At 44.1% G+C, this 21,750-nt stretch overlaps 1 protein-coding gene across 3 annotated transcripts in view; it reads right to left on the minus strand.

Annotated features, from left to right (window-relative positions):
* The window catches only part of LOC138673126 (uncharacterized), a 35,778-nt gene extending 15,458 nt beyond the window's left edge, over positions 1-20,320 (minus strand). The window contains exons 1-3 of one of the 3 annotated variants that reach the window (XM_069761749.1): positions 20,281-20,320; positions 13,736-13,826; positions 7,775-7,863 (exon numbers count right to left, since the gene is read on the minus strand). In XM_069761749.1, the coding sequence (XP_069617850.1) occupies positions 7,775-7,863; positions 13,736-13,826; positions 20,281-20,309 (209 nt within the window). In that variant the 5' untranslated portion in view covers positions 20,310-20,320. Of the gene's footprint in view, positions 1-7,774; positions 7,864-13,735; positions 13,827-15,209; positions 15,345-15,895; positions 15,972-20,280 lie in introns of those variants that run through there. The other 2 variants (XM_069761748.1, XM_069761747.1) reach the window with 2 other exon arrangements.
* Positions 20,321-21,750: the final 1,430 nt, after the last annotated feature.

Here is a 21,750-nt window from a genome sequence, read left to right on the forward strand (position 1 = left end):
CTCAGGTTTTCCTCCCAACCACCTTACTGCAAGCGTCCTGAAGGTGCACATACACATGTATTATAACGTGACACTGTGCAACGTCAGGTCATAGAGCAGCACGGCGTCCTTGCGAACACCAGCCTAAAGCCGAAAAGGTAATTGTTTGGGGCTGATTAGGATATAATAATAATAATCTTTATTTATATAGCGCCAACATATTCCGCATCGCTTTACAGTTTAACAGTTTCAAACACAACAGTCATAAGTAACAATGTTAACAATACAATAATTAAAGCGAAATAAGACAACCCTGCTCTAGAGAGCTTACAGTCTACAATAAGGAGAGGGAGATACAAAGTACAGGTGTGTATTTACAATGATGTATTTACAATGAGGGTCCAGCTATCTTCAGGGGGTGGGGATAGATGGAGATAGTGAATGGGCTACACACACAAACATAAAATGACTTTGATTAGTGAACGTGGTAGGTCGCTCAGAACAAATGTGTTTTGAGTTTGCGCCTAAAACTATGCAAGTTGTGGCTGGTCCTAATATCTTGTGGTAGAGCATTCCGGTCCTAATATCTTGGGGTAGAGCATTCCAGAGGATTGGCGCAGCACGGGAGAAGTCTTGTAGTCGGGAGTGGGAGGTACGGATTAGTGCAGAGGTTAGTCGAAAGTCATTTGCAGAGCGCAGCGGTCGGTTAGGCCGATAGACAGAAATGAGGGAGGAGATGTAAGTGGGGCTGCACTGTTCAGAGCTTTGTGGGTGAGAACAAGAACTTTGAATTGTATCCTGTAATGAATGGGCAGCCAGTGTAACGACTGGCGAAGAGTGGACACGTCCGAGTAATGATTAGCCAGATGGACGACCCTGGCTGCTGCATTAAGGATAGACTGGAGAGGAGAAAGTCGAGTGAGGGGGAGGCCAATTAATAGAGCGTTACAGTAGTCCAGGCAGGAGTGGATCAGGGTAACAGTGAGGGTTTTTGTTGTTTCCATGGTGATAAAAGGGCGGATTGTAGAGATGTTCTTTAGGTGTAAGCGGCATGAGCGGGCAAGAGATTGTATATGGGAGGTGAAGGAGAGATCGGAGTCAAACATAACACCCAGACAGCGCGCCTGCTGCCGGGGTGTTATTATGGTGCCACCCACGGAGAGGGAAATGTCAGATTTAGGGAGGTTAGTAGATGGCGGGAGTAGAAGAAGTTCAGTTTTGGAGAGGTTGAGCTTCAGATAGAGAGCGGACATGATGTTGGAGACTGCGGACAGACAGTCACTGGTGTTCTGTAGTACAGCGGGGGTAAGGTCAGGGGATGATGTGTATAGTTGTGTGTCATCAGCATAAAGATGGTACTGAAAGCCAAATCTGCTGATGGTCTGTCCAATTGGTGCCGTGTAGAGAGAGGAGAAGGGGGCCAAGGACTGAGCCCTGAGGTACCCCAACAGCGAGAGGAAGAGGAGATGAAGTGGAGCCAGAGAACAGAACACTGAAGGAGCGGTCAGAAAGGTAGGAGGAGAACCAGGAGAGAGCAGTGTCCTTAATGCCTAGTGACTGGAGCCTACAGAGTAGGAGAGGGTGGTCAACAGTGTCGAAAGCTGCAGAAAGGCCGAGAAGAATGAGCAGAGAGTGGTCACCGTTACGTTTTGCTGTCAGAAGGTCATTGGTCACTTTGATGAGTGCAGTTTCTGTCGAATGTAGGGGGCGAAAACTGGACTGTAAAGGGTCTAGGAGGGAGTGAGTGGAGAGGTAACAGGTAAGGCAGGAGTAGATCAGGTGCTCCAAGAATTTAGAGATGAAGGGGAGATTGGAGACTGGTCTGTAGTTGTTTGTGCAAAATAGGTCGAGGGTGGGTTTCTTTAGTAATGGAGTAATGATAGGGTGTTTGAAGGAGGACGGGAAAATGCCAGAAGAGAGGGAGAGAGATTAAAGATTGTAGTTAGGTGAGTTGTGACGACTGGAGAGAGAGACTGGAGGAGGTGTGAGGGAATGGGGTCGGTAGTGCATGTAGTCGGACGAGAAGAGGAGAGGACCTTGGAGACTTCTTCTGTGATGGGATCGAATGTGGAGAGTGAGCCATGGGAAATGCAGGGAGGGATGGGAGTCACTGAACTTGGTGATTGGGAGTGGATTTCCTGACAGATGTTATCTATTTTCTCAATAAAGTGGGAGGCCAGGTCATCAGCACAAATGTCTGATAGGGGCTTGTGATTTTGGCCTGAGGAGGGAGTGAAAGGTGTCAAAAAGTTTATTGGGGTTGTTGGATAGTGAGGAGATCAGGGTAGTGAAGTAGGTCTGTTTGGCGAGGTGAAGGGCAGAGTTATAGGTCCTTAACATCAATTTGAAGTGTATGAAGTCTTCTGGTGTGCGTGTTTTCCTCCATAAGCGTTCAGCACACCTAGAGCATTGCTGGAGAAATCGGGTTTGCGATGTGAGCCAGGGCTGTTTCACTCTGTGTTTGGCCAATGTGCCAGCAGGTGTCAGTGCCTCAGCCCAATGGAGAATCCTTTGGTGGGCCAGTCCGACCCTGTGTATACTAATGTCAGAAGCCTCAATAATAAAAGTGATTAACTGGAATTAGTAATGTCTGAGGATGACTGACAGAGAGATATTAACTGATACATGGCTGGAAAATAGTTACGATTCGGAAGCTAACATAAAGGGTTAAAGTCTATTTAGAAAGGCTGTGACAAAATGGAAATAGGGAGGTATTTGTACTTTTGAAACATCCTGTCTGCCCACACTCCAGAATGAATTGTGAGGAGAATGAAAATGTGGAATCACTGTGGATAGAAATACAATGTTATCAAATCAAATGTAATACTAAAGGAAATAGATGAGACAGCAAAGGTCATTAGTATGGGTGATTTCAAGTACTTGGATATAGACTGTGAAACTGAATCCTGTAAATCTGAAAGAGGAAACAGGTTCTTATGAATAAAAGAAGACAGTTTAACTTCCCAATTTAAAAAATATCCAACTATAAGGACTGCCTTACTGGACATAGCATTAACCAAAAGGCCTGATAGAATAACTGATGTGTAGATTGACGTAAATAGTGACCATAACATAATAACCTTACAATTGTCATTCAAAAGGTAGTTTTTTCAGGGAGGCACCAAACCACAGAACTTCTGAAATGAAAATTGCAGCTGCTTAGAGAAACAATTAGCCTCACAAAGTGGGAAAAAGTCCTCCGAAATAAAATGCATAAACTAAATTACCGTATGTACTAGAGTATAAGCCGACCCCCCTAATTTTGTCACAAAAAAACTGTGAAAACTTATTGACTCGAGTATAAGCCTAGGGTGGAAAATGCAGTAGCTACCGCTAAATGTCGAAAATAAAATTAGATACCAATAAAAGTAAAATTAATTGAGACATCAGTAGGTTAAGTGTTTTTGAATATCCATATTGAATCAGGAGCCCCGTATAATGCTCCATACAGTTCATGATGGGCCTCGTAAGATGCTCTATATAAAAATGTGCCACATATAATGCTGTGCCCCATATACAATGCTCTGCACTGTTCATTATTGCCCCATAGCTGTGCCATATAGTGCTCTGCACCGTTCATTTTTGTCCCATAGCTCTGCCATATAGTGCTCTGCACCGTTCATTATTGCCCCATAGCTGTGCCATATAGTGCTCTGCACCATTCATTATTGCCCCATAGCTGTGCCATATAGTGCTCTGCACCGTTCGTTTTTGTCCCATAGGTGTGCCATATAGTGCTCTGCACCGTTCATTATTGCCCCATAGCGGTGCCATATAGTGCTCTGCACCGTTCATTATTGCCCCATAGCTGTGCCATATAGTGCTCTGCACCGTTCGTTTTTGTCCCATAGCTGTGCCATATAGTGCTCTGCACCATTCATTATTGCCCCATAGCTGTGCCATATAGTGCTCTGCACCGTTCATTATTGCCCCATAGCTGTGCCATATAGTGCTCTGCACCGTTCATTTTTGTCCCATAGCTCTGCCATATAGTGCTCTGCACCGTTCATTATTGCCCCATAACTGTGCCATATAGTGCTCTGCACCGTTCATTATTGCCCCAAAGCTGTGCGATATAGTGCTCTGCACCGTTCATTATTGCCCCATAGCTGTGCCATATAGTGCTCTACACCGTTCATTATTGCCCCATAGCTGTGCCATATAGTGCTCTGCACCGTTCATTATTGCCCCATAGCTGTGCCATATAGTGCTCTGCACCGTTCATTTTTGTCCCATAGCTGTGCCATATAGTGCTCTGCACCATTCATTATTGCCCCATTGATGTACCATAGAAAGCTCTGCCATTGCTGCTGCTGCAAAAAAAAACAAAAAAAAAAAAACACATACTCACCTCTTGCTTGCAGGTCCCGGCGTCTCGTCCAGGAGTCTCGCCGCACTGACTGATCAGGCAGAGGGCGCCGTGCACACTATATGCGTCATCGCGCCCTTTGACCTGCACAGTCAGAGCGGAGAGACGCCGGGAAGATGGAGCGGCGCCAGGAAGATGGAGCAATGCCCGGAGGCTGGAATGTGGACAGGTAAAAATGCGATACTTACCTGGTCCCGGCATCCCACTCCTTCTCCCGCACAGCTGGTCTTCGGTGCCGCAGCCTCTTCCTCTATCAGCGGTCACCATTACTGCTGATTAGAGAAATGAATATGTGGCTCCACCCCTATGGGAGTGGAGTCCATATTCATTTTTCTAATGAGCGGTCCCATGTGACCGCTGAAGAGGGGAAGAGCTGCAGCACCCGTAGACCGTGGGACGGCAGGTGGAGCGCCAGGATCGCCGGGACTAGGTAAGTATGCCTCAGCGCCCTCTCCCCCTCACCCGCCGCCCTCACCGATACCGTGACTCGAGTATAAGCCGAGAGGGGCACTTTCAGCCCAAAAATTTGGGCTGAAAATCTCAGCTTATACTCGAGTATATACAGTATGTTTTCTTTATGTAAACTAAATTAGATATTTTTAAAAGCATACACAAATTGCATTGTGAACAATACACACCATATATGAATACAATGGCTGTGAACAGGGAAAAAGGCAATGTGGATAAACAGAAATGGAAAGGGGGACAATAAAACTGAAAAGAAAGGAATTACATTACAAGGAAGGTAGTGAGAAAGCACTAAAACACTGTCAGGAGCAAAAAAAAAATGAAAAAACAGATAAAGGCATTGCATTGAAAGTGGACAGAGAGAGGCTCATTAACATAGCAAGTAAAAGTAATCCAAAAAACTTCTTCAGTTAGATAAATAGCATGGGATTGTCAAGGAAAACAAAAAAGTCTAGTTGCTTTAATGTATTACTACAGATAGACCACGATCTGGAAATATTTTTCAAACCCTTTACAACCAAGATTGATGCAGTACTTGTAAGTTTGATACAATTTGACATCTGGCTTGAAAACAGAAGTGCCAGAACAAAACCAGAGAAAATGATGGAATCAGTTCAGGAATCACTTTACCACAAATAGGAAACTGACTAATCAGCATATAGACGTGAGGGTAGCCTAAGGCTATGTTCACACTTTGCAGATTCCACTGCGGATTTTTCCGCAGCAGAATTCCAAAATCCGCAGTGAAAACCGCAGCGCGTTTTCACTGCGGATTTATCGCGGTTTTTACTGCGTTTTCTTCTGCGGATTTTCAACTGCAGTTTTCTATTGGAGCAGCTGAAAATCCGCAGAAAAGAAGTGACATGCTGCGGAATGTAATCCGCAGCGTTTCCGCGCGGATTTTTCTGCAGCATGTGCACAGCGTTTTTTGTTTCCCATAGGTTTACATTGAAATGTAAACTCATGGGAAACTGCTGCGGATCCGCAGCGGTCAAATCCGCTGCGGATCCGCAGCAAAATCCGCAAAGTGTGAATATAGCCTAAAGGTACCTTCACACTAAATGACGCTGCAGCGATCCAGACAACGATCCGGATCGCTGCAGCGTCGCTGTTTGGTCGCTGGAGAGCTGTCACACAGACAGCTCTCCAGCGACCAACGATGCCGGTAACCAGGGTAAACATCGGGTTACTAAGCGCAGGGCCGCGCTTAGTAACCCAATGTTTACCATGGATACCATCCTAAAAGTAAAAAAAACAAACGCTTCATACTTACCTTCGGCTGTCTGTCCCCGGCGCTCTGCTTCTCTGCACTGGCTGTGAGCACAGCGGCCGGAAAGCAGAGCGGTGACGTCACCGCTCTGATTTCCGGCCGCTGTGCTCACAGCCAGAGCAGAGAAGCAGAGCGCCGGGGACAGACAGCCGAAGGTAAGTATGAAGCGTTTGTTTTTTTTACTTTTAGGATGGTATCCATGGTAAACATTGGGTTACTAAGCGCGGCCCTGCGCTTAGTAACCCGATGTTTACCCTGGTTACCAGTGAAGACATCGCTGAATCGGCGTCACACACACCGATTCAGCGATGTCAGCGGGAGAGCCAGCGACCAAAGAAAGTTCTGGCCTTCTAGCCCCGACCAACGACATCACAGCAGGATTCTGATCGCTGCTGCGTGTCAAACTAAACGATATCGCTAGCGAGGACGCTGCAACGTCACGGATCGCTAGCGATATCATTTAGTGTGAAGGTACCTTAAGAGATCTACAACATCCACTCTGCTTAAAATGATATCTAAATCATTCAAAACAAAGCAGTCTGTAGTCAAAAGCAGAAAGTTTGGCTTGTAAACCAACAAAAAGCAGAGAGCTGATCAGTATTTGGTAAAGGCCCCTTCACATTTAGCGACGCTGCAGCGATACCGACAACAATCCGGATCGCTGCAGCGTCGCTGTTTGGTCGCTGGAGAGCTGTCACACAGACCGCTCTCCAGCGACCAACGATGCCGGTAACCAGGGTAAACATCGGGTAACTAAGCGCAGGGCCGCGCTTAGTAACCCGATGTTTACCCTGGTTACCATGCTAAAAGTAAAAAAAAACAAACACTACATACTTACCTACAGCCGTCTGTCCTCCAGCGCTGTGCTCTGCTTCTCTGCTCTCCTCTTGTACTGTCTGGGAGCCGGAAAGCAGAGCGGTGACGTCACCGCTCTGCTTTCCGGCTCACAGCCAGTACAGGAGGAGTGCAGAGCGCAGCGCTGGAGGACAGACAGCGGTAGGTAAGTATGTAGTGTTTGTTTTTTTTTACTTTTAGCATGGTAACCAGGGTAAACATCGGGTTACTAAGCGCGGCCCTGCGCTTAGTTACCCGATGTTTACCCTGGTTACCAGTGAAGACATCGCTGGATTGGTGTCACACACGCCGATCCAGCGATGTCTCCAGGGAGTCCAGCGACGAAATAAAGTTCTGGACTTTCCTCAGCGACCAACGATCTCCCAGCAGGGGCCTGATCGTTGGTCGCTGTCACACATAACGATTTCATTAACGATATCGTTGCTACGTCACAAATAGCAACGATATCGTTAACGATATCGTTATGTGTGAAGGTACCTTAAGTATTTCACATCAGTATTTGTATCCAAAATCTGGAGTGGAACAATCACATGAAAGTGTAATATAAACATGTAACCACTTCTAGATTTTTTATCCTCTTCTGGTTTTGTGTACAAATACTGATGAGAAATACTGATCAAATACTGAACATGGCGTAATACGTCTGTTCAAATTGAGGAACTGTCTTGAGGGCACTTGCATAACCAAAAACAAAACCCATGTGTCTAAACATGACTGTCTGCAATGTGTCTTGGTGAAAACAGCTGCCAGAGTAGGTTTTATGTTGCAGAACTTTACAACTATCCTTGTTTTTTCAATGTAAAATAAAATGGATTTTGAATTAAATTACTAACCTATAGCAAGGCTGTATTTTTCTCTCGTCTCTGATTCGTCTATGCATGGCGCGAATTCCTTTAGCTGGTGACCAGTGCTGAAGTTCAACCTTTCATGAAATATACAGAGAAAATAAAATTATTGGTAAACATTGATAATTGAACATTAAGGAACTTTACCAAGTAAATAATCAATCCAACCAAATATATCGGTTGGTCTCAAGTGCTGATGGTCATTCTACACTAAAATAATATTCATGTTCCATAAGGAACCTTTTTTAATGCTTACCGTAAATACCAGAGTTTGTAAGCAAACACATAAAAGCAAAACCCATAACTGAAGACTGACTCCCAAAGCAATGGTGTTATAGTTTTGGTAAAAAACAAAAAAAAAAAACAAAAAAAAAAAACACAACTGTACATCGGTTTTCTATGGCAAAGAAATATCTTTCCCTAGGGAAGTATATCACATAACATGTTAATAAACATTTTAATCAAACCACAAAAAAAGATGACTAACGTACTAGAGTCAACAGATTTGATGAATATGATTTTTCTTATTCCTTAAGATTAAAACAATATGTACCGCTTTAGAGTCAGGCAACTGCCTGATGATGAGAGCAGTGTGGTCTTGATATGCGTTTTTATCTGAATAAGGCCGGCGTCACACACAGCGTATGAAAATACGGCCGTAATACGCTGAAAGTCCCGAAAATAGTGGTCCGTAGCTCCTCCGTAGGCAGGGTGTGTCAGCGTTTTTTGCGCATGGCATCCTCCGTATGTAATCCGTATGGCATCCGTACTGCGTGTTTTTATCGCAGGCTTGCAGAACCGACATACGGATATACAAGGGATCCATGTGTAAAAAACAAAACAAAACATATATACTGTCTATATATATATATATATATATACATATATATATATATATATATATATATATATATGTCAGTAGACACATATATGTATATATATTATTACTTCATACAGCACGAGATAGCAGAAAGCCGGTAATTCAATTACCGGCTTTTGCTTTCTACTTCCTAAACCCGACATGATATGAGACATGGTTTACATACAGTAAACCATCTCATATCACCATTTTTTTTGCATATTCCACACTACTAATGTCAGTAGTGTGTATATGCCAAATTTTGCAGTTCTAGCTATTAAAGGGTTAAATGGCGGAAAAAATTGGCGTGGGCTCCCGCACAATTTTCTCCGCCAGAGTAGTAAAGCCAGTGACTGAGGGCAGACATTAATAGCCTGGAGAGGGTCCATGGTTATTGCCCCCCCCCTGGCTAAAAACATCTGCCCCCAGCCACCCCAGAAAAGGCACATCTGGAAGATGCGCCTATTCTGGCACTTGGCCACTCTCTTCCCATTCCCGTGTAGCGGTGGGATATGGGGTAATGAAGGGTTAATGCCACCTTGCTATTGTAAGGTGACATTAAGCCAAATTAATAATGGAGAGGCGTCAATTATGACACCTATCCATTATTAATCCAATACTAGTAAAGGGTTAAAAAACACACAAACACATTATTAAAAATTATTTTAATGTAAAAAATCACAAAGGTTGTTGGAATAATTTATTCTACGCCCAAACCACTCACTGAAGACCCTCGATCTGTAACTAAAAAACGTCTGAAACGTCCAACGATGTAAATCCATCTGAAGGGGTTAAAATATTTTGCAGCCACGAGCTTTGCTAATGCAGCTGCTCATGGCTGCAAAACCCCGGAGAATGAAGGTAAAGTAGGTCAATGACCTATATATAGCTTCATTTGCGGTGAGGCGCCCTCTGCTGGCTGTCCCTAGATCGTGGGAACTTTCCTAGAAAGCTCCCAGGCTCGAGATCATAAGAGGTGCCCTCTGCTGGTTGTCCTCATATGAACTCGAGCCAGGGAGCTTTCTAGGAAAGTTCCCATGATCTAGGGACAGCCAGCAGAGGGAGCCTCACCGCAAATGAAGCTAAATATAGGTCACTGACCTACTTTACCTTCATTCGCTGGGGTTTTGCAGCCTTGAGCAGCTGCAATTGGATTAATAATGGATAGGTGTCATAATTGACGCCTCTCCATTATTAATTTGGCTTAATGTCACACGGGAATGGGAAGAGAGTGGCCAAGTGCCAGAATAGTCGCATCTTCCAGATGTGCCTTTTCTGGGGTGGCTGGGGGCAGGTGTTTTTAGCCAGGGGGGGCAATAACCATGGTCCCTCTCCAGGCTATTAATATCTGCCCTCAGTCACTGGCTTTACTACTCTGGCGGAGAAAATTGCGCGGGAGCCAACGCCAATTTTTTCCGCCATTTAACCCGTTATTTTATTTTAATAGCTAGAACGGCCAAATTTTGCATATACACACTACTAACATTAGTAGTGTGGAATATGCAAAAAAAAGGGGATATGAGATGGTTTACTGTATGTAATCATGTCTCATATCATGTCGGGTTTAGGAAGGAGATAGCAAAAGCCGGTAATTGAATTACCGGCTTTCTGCTATCTCGTGCTGTATGAAGTAATAATATATATACATATATGTGTCTCACTGACATATATATATATATATACCTATTCTATGTGTACACATTTATTCCACCTATTCTATTGTAAGCTGTCAGTGTGATTTTACTGTACACCGCAATGAATTACCGGCTTTTCTTGCTAACAGCGCTGCGTATTCCTCGCAAATCACACTGCTGGTCTGTGTGTAATCCGTATTTTTGGGGCTTCCATAGACTTTCATTGGCGTTTTCTTTGCGCAATACGGTGACAAACGCAGCATTTAGCGATTTTCTACGGCCGTAGAAAGCCGTATAATACTGATCAGGAAAATACGGCAGATAGGAGCAGGGGCATAGAGAATAATTGTGCCACATGTTATGCGAGTTTTACGGACGTAGTTTCTGCGCTCTTACGTCCGTAAAACTCGCAAGTGTGACGCCGGCCTAAGTAAGAAGAATAATACTCATTATATCTGTGTATTCCATCACTATGAAAGGTAGCAGATTTTTTTATGCTATGTTGTATTGCAATTGTCACACTGCAGCACTGCTGGTGGCTGCTGAGTAGTGCAAGCTCTACTAGATGGCAGCACAGTGGAGAATGAACCGAAGTCCTGCACAGAGAAGAACTACACCAGGTGGTAGCAGAGTAGTCAGCAAGCAAGGTCGATACCATAGAAAAATTAACCCCTGACATGAACAGACAAGGAAAAGGAGAGACAGGAAAAACCAGGTCTTGATCATGACAGCAATGCAGTATTTTGGGAAGTAATGACTATCAACAAAGGAATGTGGAATGGTGGCATGGCTATTAAAAAAATAGTCTAAGATTCAATTTGCACATGTATACAACATAATGAATATGATTCAGGGGCATACATAGACATGACTTGGTCTCATAGCCTACTTGTGAACATGCACCCAAACTGCTATGTAATGAACTAAATGCTATTGCCAGATATGAGTGCAGAATTTCAAGTGGGTAAAAATACTTTTGTAAATATATCTAAAATAAAATATAAAAATATAAATGTAAATTTACTAAAACGTAGTGCAGATAATATGCAAATTGTAACTACAGACACAGAAATAATATGATTTCTGATTGAATGCAATGAACCGATTTTTTTTCTTTTATTAGATGCAAAAAATGGTAGAGAAATTAAGGTGCGTTTTATAAAAAAGAAGTTAGCAAGATATGGGATCCAGTGCTATGAGCGGGGTCGGGGATCTGGAGCCAGCGTGGTGAGTCAGGAAGAGGAGTAAGAAGCAAGTTACGGTCCTACTTACCGCCCCCTTTTGTTGTTGTCCTGGTCACAGCGCTGCTCTGATTTCTAACATAAAGTGAAGGACGTATAGGCTAAAGGTACCTTCACACTAAACGATATCGCTAGCGATCCGTGACGTTGCAGTGTCCTCGCTAGCGATATCGTTTAGTTTGACACACAGCAGCGATCAGAATCCTGCTGTGATGTCGTTGGTCGGGGCTAGAGGGCCAGACCTTTCTTTGGTCGCTGGCTCTCCCGCTGACATCGCTGAATCGGTGTGTGTGACACCGATTCAGCGATGTCTTCGCTGGTAACCAGGGTAAACATCGGGTTACTAAGCGCAGGGCCGCGCTTAGTAACCCGATGTTTACCCTGGTTACCATCCTAAAAGTAAAAAAACAAACGCTACATACTTAACTTCGGCTGTCTGTCCCCGGCGCTCTGCTTCTCTGCTCTGGCTGTGAGCACAGCGGCCGGAAAGCAGAGCGGTGACGTCACCGCTCTGCTTTCCGGCTGCCCGGCGCTCACAGCCAGAGCAGAGAAGCACAGCGCCGGGGACAGACAGCGGTAGGTAAGTATGTAGCGTTTGTTTTTTTTACTTTTAGGATGGTAACCAGGGTAAACATCGGGTTACTAAGCGCGGCCCTGCGCTTAGTAACCCGATGTTTACCCTGGTTACCGGCATCGTTGGTCGCTGGAGAGCTGTCTGTGTGACAGCTCTCCAGCGACCAAACAGCGACGCTGCAGCGATCCGGATCGTTGTCTGGATCGCTGCAGCGTCGTTGAAGGCCCCGTCACACATAGCGACGCTTGAGCGATTCCGACAACGATACGACCTGTCAGGGATCGCTCAAGCGTCGCTATGTGGTCGCTGGTGAGATGTCACACAGTGCGATCTCCCCAACGACGCAGCAGCGATGCGGCGAACTGTAGCGACCTGTACAACGATGCTATTTCATGATGATTCAATGGGACGTCCTGTCAGCGAGGTCGTTGGTAAGGTGTCAAACACAGCGATGTGTGCTACCCAGCGGGACCGCAACGATCAAAAAATGGCCCAGGCCATTCCGACACGACCAGCGATCTCACAGCAGGGGCCTGATCGCTGCTACGTGTCACACATAGCGAGATCGCTACTGAGGTCGCTGTTGCGTCACAAAACTTGTGACTCAGCAGCGATCTCGCTGTGTGTGACGGGGGCTTTAGTGTGAAGGTACCTTTAGACTAAACTTTACACTATGTGACATCACTTCAGAATGCAGCACCCTGAATGTCTGAGTCAGGAGAGTTACCTTTTTTTCATTATGATCTAATTGCTGAGTAGTACTCAGTACTATTGGGGGTCTGATCCGAGGTCTGTTAAACATTTAGGGTATGATTAAAGGTGAAAGGTGCATCTGAATGGAGGTGCTGGCAGATCTGAGGACTAATAACTTTTGAGGAGGTATAATGTGTGGAAGGGTTATAATTAAGGCGAAGGTCTGTTTGGTGGGGTCTGATCTTTGTTCTCATAAGTATTAGAGAAGTCTGATTGCAGGCTTCAATTTGAGGGAGGTTTGATTGGTTGAAAGAGGTCTGATTAAGATTTGGCTTATCTGAAGTCAGAAAAATATTGGAGTGGAGGTGTCTGATTTAATAATGGGGGGGATCTGATCTGAGCTCTGTTTAAAATTTCAGGGTCCAATGTGAGGTTTACTTAACATTGGTGGTGTCTGATCTGAGGTCTAATGAAAATATCCTCATTTTTTATTTTACTTCTATAAAAACAGAGGTGCATCATATCATTAGATGCATTTATAAGGAAAAAAAGTTCTCTCTTTTATTGTGTTGATTCCCAGGTTTCACAGATTATGAATATTTGTAAGCAATGAGACCTTCATCAGATAAACTGGAAGATGCATATACGCAGCAGTGCAAACAAATGTCAAGGTGCATCAGGCAAATAATATATAAATCAATAAACTGACAAGCTACAGAATTTTGCAAATCAAGAAAACATTGTAAAAGTAGGCAAAATATATCCAAAATAGTTTTTTGTTTTATAGTCAGACATCTAAGATGGTAGAGCTGTTTTATGAGCACATGGCTCTATTTCAGTCGATAGTGTAGAAGGGAAAAAACAGAACATTATCTCCAGTACAGATAATGCTGCACATTGTAGCACATCACATAATCATTTTGTATAAATCACTGATGACAACCGTACCTTCACAGCACTGAAAATTGTGGATATTGATCTTTCATCACTTCTTCGCTTTAAGCCAAGTTTTTGCAGTATTCTTCTTAAATGGCGTTGTCTAAATAAATAAATAAATTTAAAAAAAACACGGCCTTAAATTCTTGAAACAGATTCACTGGCAATCATTACATTAGACCTATTGCTAATTATTAAAAACAATATGACTGGAAATTATTTTCTATAACTAGCAAATTGATATGATTACTGTGTATATTATAAGTCCAAAAACATGAAAATGTTAGTGACTTTGCACATCTGATCAAATTCTGTGCTGTCATTAATGGAGGTTCTATCCAGATTTATTCACTTGCAGCAGATAACAATGAAAACAAAGTCATTCTTTTAACACGTGTGCTGTGTTAAACGGAAAAAAGTATAACAATGTTGGGGTTAAACTCCCTTCACATATGGCACATTTAGTTGCAGCAAATATCTTACAGAATATGAGATTCATTTATTTGAATGGGTTGCTTTTATTAGAAATCCAAGTTCTACTGCAGTCTTCATTGCAGTGAAAAGAACTTTGTTACCAAAAACATTGCACGTTTTAAGACAAATTAAACTGTAGTGATTTTGATATCTGTTACCATAAAGAAGCATAATTGTGAAAAGATGCTGTACAAACAATTTACTAGAACATAAAGCTCTGTTAATAAACGTCTGTATTACAGTTACTGAGTTTTGGAAAGTTAACCCATATGTTATAATTAAAAAATTAATGCAAAAGTCGAAATAACCCCCAAAAATTATATTAATAAGGAAGTTAGAATTGAATTGTCTGTGTGTATAACAGATATGATCTATGTGACGTTCAAATATATAAAAATTCCAGTGGTAGCTGTGTAGGCTAATTTACACACCATTTCGATGACTACCCTTTTAGGAAGCGTATAACCACATTGTAATGAAAAATTTGGCAATATATATTATGGACTCAAATTGGGTGGTAACATAAATATAATTAAATGAATCTCACCATAATGACATGGAAATTGCATTTACCGTATTTTTCGGACTATAAGACGCAATGGACTATAAGACGCACCCAGGTTTTAGAGGTGAAAAATAGGGAAAAAAATATTTGAAGCAAAAAAGGTGGTAAAAAATTTAATAACATAAACATACTATAATATGTGCTGTTATTATATATAATAGTATGTTATTATGTTGGAAGCTGCGAGTAGAAGATGGAGCTGCGGGACCAGTGTGGTGTCTGTAAAGTACTATATGAAGACGCTGGAGGGTGAGTATAAGGATGGGGGCACAGGGCTTATATTTAAAGCACCACTCCAGCACTAAAAAATAACACTGGTGTGCGGCTTTAAGATCCCATTGGGAGAACTATAACTCCCAGCATGTCCTGCAGAACCTATGGCATGCTGGGAGTTATAGTTCACCACAGCAGTGGCAGAGTGCTTTATTGTGTGTTGTAAAGACTAACCTTTTAATTGTGGCAGCCAGCCACACTGTGGTGAGGTAAAATGCTGGAGCATCCCATCCCATGACTGCACAGAGTACTCCCTCTTGTTGCCTCTCCACAGCACAGGAGTAAGCTTACAGATTGTAGTGTGGTGTCTGCAGGACCTGTGATGACATCAGAAGAGGGAGGGCTCTGTGCTGCCATGTGATGCTCCAGCCCGCCCACTCCTGACATCACACAGGTCATTGTGCTGGAGCACTAAGACGGCAGGCAGGTATGCAGCAATCTTGTCCCCTCTGGCCCCTGCTGCTGCCCCCTCCTCCACCGGACACACAGCATGTGTGTCCCTGTTAAGGAGTATTCATTTGCTGCTCCTGACTCACTGCTCAGCTGACAGGTGGACGGGGAAGCAGCTAATGAATATTCACTGCACTTTAATGATCGGGACCATGTGGTTTCCCCAGTGCTGATTCCTGAAGCCAACAGGGACATTTTTCTGCCTCCCAGTGCAATCCCACTCACTGCTGCCCCTCCCCACGTTACATCGGTACCATAAGACACACCCACACTTTCCTCTCAAATTTGGAGGAAAAAAAGGGCGTCTTATGGTCAGAAAAATACGGTATATTACGCACATGGAAAACTAGCATCACAACTTATTGGTGTCATAGTTTTTTTTAATAAAAGATTAGTTTTTAAATACTTACGAAACAGAAATATTGTGAACATTTTTTAGCATTCTTAAAATTTCCACTTGGGTGCAGCCCTTTTCAAAAAGGTGTTTTATAATACTATCTCCTTTAAAATTGTTAAGGCTTGTCAGTGACTCCACAGAAGATTTTCATACTGCATGTTCTAATGTGTTTTAACAAGCTGAAGACCACTGCCTGTTAAATTAATCACTAAAACTATCACGTTCTACCAATTTGCCATCCTTCTGTAGTTATAAAACCTATAAATCAACAGCTAGTAAAGGTGTTAACTCATTGGCCCACCTGGTCTTCAGTCTTTCACCATTATACAGGGGTCTGTTGCATTAAAGGGACACTGTCACCTGAATTTGGAGGGAACAATCTTCAGCCATGGAGGCGGGGGTTTTGGGGTTTTTGATTCACCCTTTCCTTACCCGCTGGCTGCATGCTGGCTGCAATATTGGATTTAAGTTCATTCTCTGTCCTCCGTAGTACATGCCTGCACAAGGTGCAATCTTGCCTTGCGCAGGTGTGTACTATGGAGGACAGAGAATGAACTTCAATCCAATATTGCAGCCAGCATGCAGCCAGCGGGTAAGGAAAGGGTGAATCAAAACCCCCAAAACCCCGCCTCCATGGCTGAAGATTGTTCCCTCCAAATTCAGGTGACAGTGTCCCTTTAAACAACTGTCGGCTATCTACATCTGCAGCCAAGAATGTACATGTACAGCCTTTTGTGGTAAGGACATACAGGTGTGAAAATGCACATGAAGGACAAATGTGATTGGCACATCCATATGTCCATTGTGCAATATGTAGATTATGTCCTATTTGTGGCTGCAAATGTGGACTATGAAAACATTGCACTGAATGTATCATGAAAAACTTCCGAAGTCACATGTATATCATCCATATTTTGCAGAGTCACATTTTGCATCAGTGCATTCTAATACCAAAGAGAGTCAGGTAACCAGAATAGTGTAGTGCAGTGGGGGTGGGTGCAGTGTGACAGGCAGTGACCCTTGTAAAAGTTCACAGCAAAAACGTGTTCAAGCTCAAAAACTCACAATTGCACCACTGTATCCCACTGCAGGGTGCCAGGAGTTCACTCTGCAGTGCTCTGTGTTAGGCCGGGATCAGACTTGCGAGAAAGTCGCACAAGTCTCGCACCTCAATACCCGCCACTGCCACCGGCACTCGTGAGCGGAGTGTGTGGCTGCATGGCTGCATAGAGATACATGTACTACGGTCCCGAGTGCCGGGTATTGATGTGCGAGACTCGCACTAGTTTCTCTCAAGTCCCGGCCTTACTCTCACACAGGCTAAGCTTTTGAAGAGCCGACTGCTCTGTTAGCTACAAACTCCAGACTGACAAACACAAACCCTGCTTCACAGTTTTGTTTTTTAAACCAGGGGTCCCCAACTCCAGTCCTCAAGGCCCACCAACAGGTCATGTTTTCAGGATTTCCTTTGCATTGCACAGGTGATGCAATTATTACCTGGGCAAGACTAAGGAAATCCTGAAAACATGACATGTTGGTGGGCCTTGAGGACTGGAGTTGGGGACCCCTGTTTTAAACAATATGTGGCCTTAGGCCACTCTGAAAACTCGTCCCAGGGAGGAAACGGACCAACCACACTACCTTCCTGTAGTCTGTTTCAAAGTAAAAGCCCACGACAGGTTTTCCTACAACTGCCTTGAACAAATAGCTTGCCCAAAGCCAACACTCACTTTTCTTGTGCATTGCAACCACAGCTATACCTGAGGCTGCAATGCAATCACAAGGGCTTAATACGCTTCTGAGAAAATTTGGGGGGACACATAGCGACCCTTACAAATAACACTGGTCGCTGCCTCACAATAGCCATAAATACACCCTTAAAATTTGGCTGCTAGATGTTTAATTTCAGATTTAGTGTGGGTGCTCAAATAACCTCATTATTCATTTTTTAGGTTATGTATTTCCCAAAAAAAAAAAAAAAAAGATATCCAGGAAGTATCGTTTCTCCTTGCGGAGATTGACTTGTTAAAGGGTCTGTTAGACTGACGGAACGCACTAAGAAAGAGGATATAGATGCGTTCGCAGTCCGGGGTCCACCGTACAGGTGAAAACCTGCTGCTAGTAAATTGCAGACTATATGGCGGTACTCTAAAGTACACACACGTGGGTTCAACCTCACCCAGCGTGGAGGAAGCAATCCTGTTACGTCACAGGACCGCGGTACCGCACATAAAGCGCGAGCAAGTAGTCAGCGAACTTTATCCCAACTGGGATTGAAGTCCGATTAGACCCATGCTGGCACTACACCGCAACTGGGTGTGTAAGGAAACAGAATAGTAAGATATAGGCACAGAAGTGCGAGCAATGCCGCACTGACGAACGCCACTAACCACCCAGGCTTGGGTATGGAAAGCGCTAGACAAGCGCACGGTGCCGTACAGGCGAACACAGCAACGGACGCTGTAATGTGTGTATTGCACAGATGATTAGTCGGGCGCTAGATAGCTACCAACATCCGCGAGCAGTCAACAACTCTAGGGAGGAATATTTAGGAGCTTTTATCCATCGACATACATCCATCTACACACACACATATAATTTAAAAACAATACTAGCGCATGGCCGTGCGGTCATGCGCAGTTTATATAGTTGCAGGACAGGAAGTGGCTACAGAACTTTTGCCCTTCCAAGACCTGCCAAGAGGACCAATGGAATGTGCCGCAGAGGCTAAGCACATGATCCTCGATCTCCAACAGGAGATCTTGCCCTGGGCATGCTCAGTGTGTGCAGGCACGGACTTAGTCCCAGAGAAGTCCGCTCGCCGCTGACCAGCACTGACTTTAATGGCAGGAGCTGGAGAAGCAGCAGTAACTCTTAGAACAGAGTGAGATTGAGCACCGACGTCTTCGCTGAGCAGACTCCACTGCGGCTGGACAGGAATGGGAGACCGCAGCAGAGATGGCTCGAGATTCCCCCTGTGCAGAAGCGGGAACTTGACCCCTAACAGGGTCGACATTGACTTGTGTGATTGCTACCTTCCAATAGGTGGCACAAGAGTTCTAGTTCTCTTCCTCGTCTTCTGACGAGACAATTTGCATAATTAGCATATTTCCCAGAGTAGCATTGCGGCTTTAAGTCTCTTCATCTCGGCATGCTTAGCATGTCACTCTCCGCAAGGAGAAACGATACTTCTTGGATGTCGATCAGACGCCTCTCACACAGCCAAACCAGATCTCCACTCTTCACTTGCAAGGGGCAGTACCTCAAAACACGGTGTCTGTAAATTGAGAGTCTGGTTTCACTATTATACTAAGTTATGTGACAAGGTTCGTTAAAGGGTCAACATTGACTTGTAGGATTGCTACTTCCAATAGATGGCACTAGACTTCTAGTTCTCTTCCTCTCTGAATAAACAATTGCAAAAAAAAAAGAGAATGAGTATGCACAATGGATATTGAACGGTACTTCAACCTTGGAGTGGATTTGGTGGGTAGCAAAAGTTAAATGAAACCTGTCACCAGTTTTGTGACATAGCAGCCAAAGCTATCTCCTTATTAAGCATCTGCTATGAATTTCCTAAATCCTTATAAACCCCCCTCCCTCCCCTTGTATACTCCCCAAAAACCATTTTTAGTTTCTTCCGCACTGTATGGTAATTGTCTCAGTCCTGTCCGATGTGCGAGCCTTTGGGCTTTCTTAATCCCTCCTATTAACTGTTACTTGCACTTCTACTTTGTTGATGACGCCTCTTGCATCATCCACATTGCCGAGTGACATCTCGCGCCTGTTCAGAAATACAGAGTTTTGCACCTTGCTATTCCGAACAGCACGTAAAGACAAAAAACAGAAGTGTCATGCACAGATACACATACATCCGGCTCTTGTACCGGAACTACGTTTGCCAGCACATGCATACTTCTGTTTTTTGGCTTTGCCCACAGTTGGGAAAAGAATACTGCACAGGCGAAGAAAGCAATATTTCTGAGCAGGCGCGAGATGTCACATGGTGATGTGGATCTTTATCCATTTTAGGAGGATGGCAAGCAGAAGCCGGGAGGAGGGATGCAGAGGCCCGAAAGCACGTCCATTGGACCGGACTGAGATTACCATACAGCGTGGGAGACATTAAAAAACGTTTTTGTGAGTATGCAAGGGTAGTTAGGGGGTGCTATAAGAATGTAGGGAATGCAGTGCAGAGGCTGAATAAGGTGATATTTTTAGCTGCCATTTCACAAAAATGTTGATAGGTGCAGAGTGCTCTCAGAAGCAATGCAGCACAATTATGCTTTCACTACAAGGTTGAGTTACCCTTATAAATATCCCTTGAAGTGTCAGAACAGACAAATTATGCATTAATACATTATTTTTTAGTTACTGTATTTTAATTTTTTAAAATACCTTGTTTTTTTAATTTTCATATCGTTCATGGCTGATACCCCTGTAAGAAAAGTCTCAGCATTATTAACGTAACTCTCGCTCCCATGTATGACAACTTACAAATGCCTCATGAAGTGTTTGCCATTTCTCCCATACACAGCTTTATTTGCTTGACAAAGGAAGTGGAGTTCTTAAAAATGTAGCATCATGCTTACCAGAATACAGGTGATAACTTAACTCGATGTGTATGACCCAGTAGCGTAGCTACCAAGGTGGCAGAGGGTGCAGCCGCCCTGGGCCCACTGCTCACAGGGGCCCACCTGAAGCTACACTACACTTAAAGGGACACTGTCACCTGAATTTGGAGGGAACAATCTTCAGCCATGGAGGCGGGGTTTTTGGGTGTTTGATTCACCCTTTCCTTACCCGCTGGCTGCATGCTGGCTGCAATATTAGATTGAAGTTCATTCTCTGTCCTCCATAGTACACGCCTGCACAAGGCAAGATTGCACCTTGTGCAGGCATATACTATGGAGGACAGAGAATGAACTTCAATCCAATATTGCAGCCAGCATGCAGCCAGCGGGTAAAGGAAAGGGTGAATCAAACACCCAAAAACCCCGCCTCCATGGCTGAAGATTGTTCCCTCCAAATTCAGGTTACAGTGTCCCTTTAATTATATCAGCGTTCACAGCCCGCTGATATAGTAGTTAAGCTCCATGCTCCGTTGTAGAGCAGGGAGACACGATCTCCCTGCACTACCGCAGGAAGTGACCGGGGAGAGCCAGAGGAACGCATGTCTGCAGAACGATAGGTGCCGGCACTGTATCGGTCTGCTGGCTCCAGTATACAGCAGACATGCCCACATTGCAAGCTGTGTGAGTGTGTGTGCTCTGCTGCAGAGAAGTCCGGAGGACCACGGCACGGCTTCTGAGAGTGTCCAGAGAAGAGCAAGACAGTCACAGGACAGTGGTGCTGTAAGTAACAGTACAGATTTCTGCAGGTACTGGCAGGAGATGTCAGCACCGTGCAAGGTGGATTTGGCAGGACCCGGCTCCCCTCCTGATAAGACCAGGCCTTGTGCTGTATATCTGCAGTCTATATCTGAGGCACTGTAGATTTATGGCGGCTGCTAGAACTACAAACCGGATCACTGTCAGTGCGGGTCACCCAAGCATGACCCAATCTGTAAATGACTTCAAAACAGCAGCCATAAGTCTCATGGTGTCTCAGACAGAGACTGACAAGACTGGTCGGTAATGTGCACTGATAGATATGACCCCGGCTGCAGGACCCCACAGATGAGGAGATATATATCTATCTATCGGTGCACATTACCGACCAGTCTTGTCAGTATATATATATATATATATATATATATATATATACACACACACACTGCATTTACTGATATAAGATAACACAAACACTGGTCTGATAGGACCCTGACCCCAGCTATAGGATATCTATCTATGCATCCATCTTATAGCC

Source organism: Ranitomeya imitator, chromosome 3, assembly GCF_032444005.1.
Source record: "Ranitomeya imitator isolate aRanImi1 chromosome 3, aRanImi1.pri, whole genome shotgun sequence".
In the NCBI taxonomy this organism is placed as follows: Eukaryota; Metazoa; Chordata; class Amphibia; order Anura; family Dendrobatidae; genus Ranitomeya; species Ranitomeya imitator.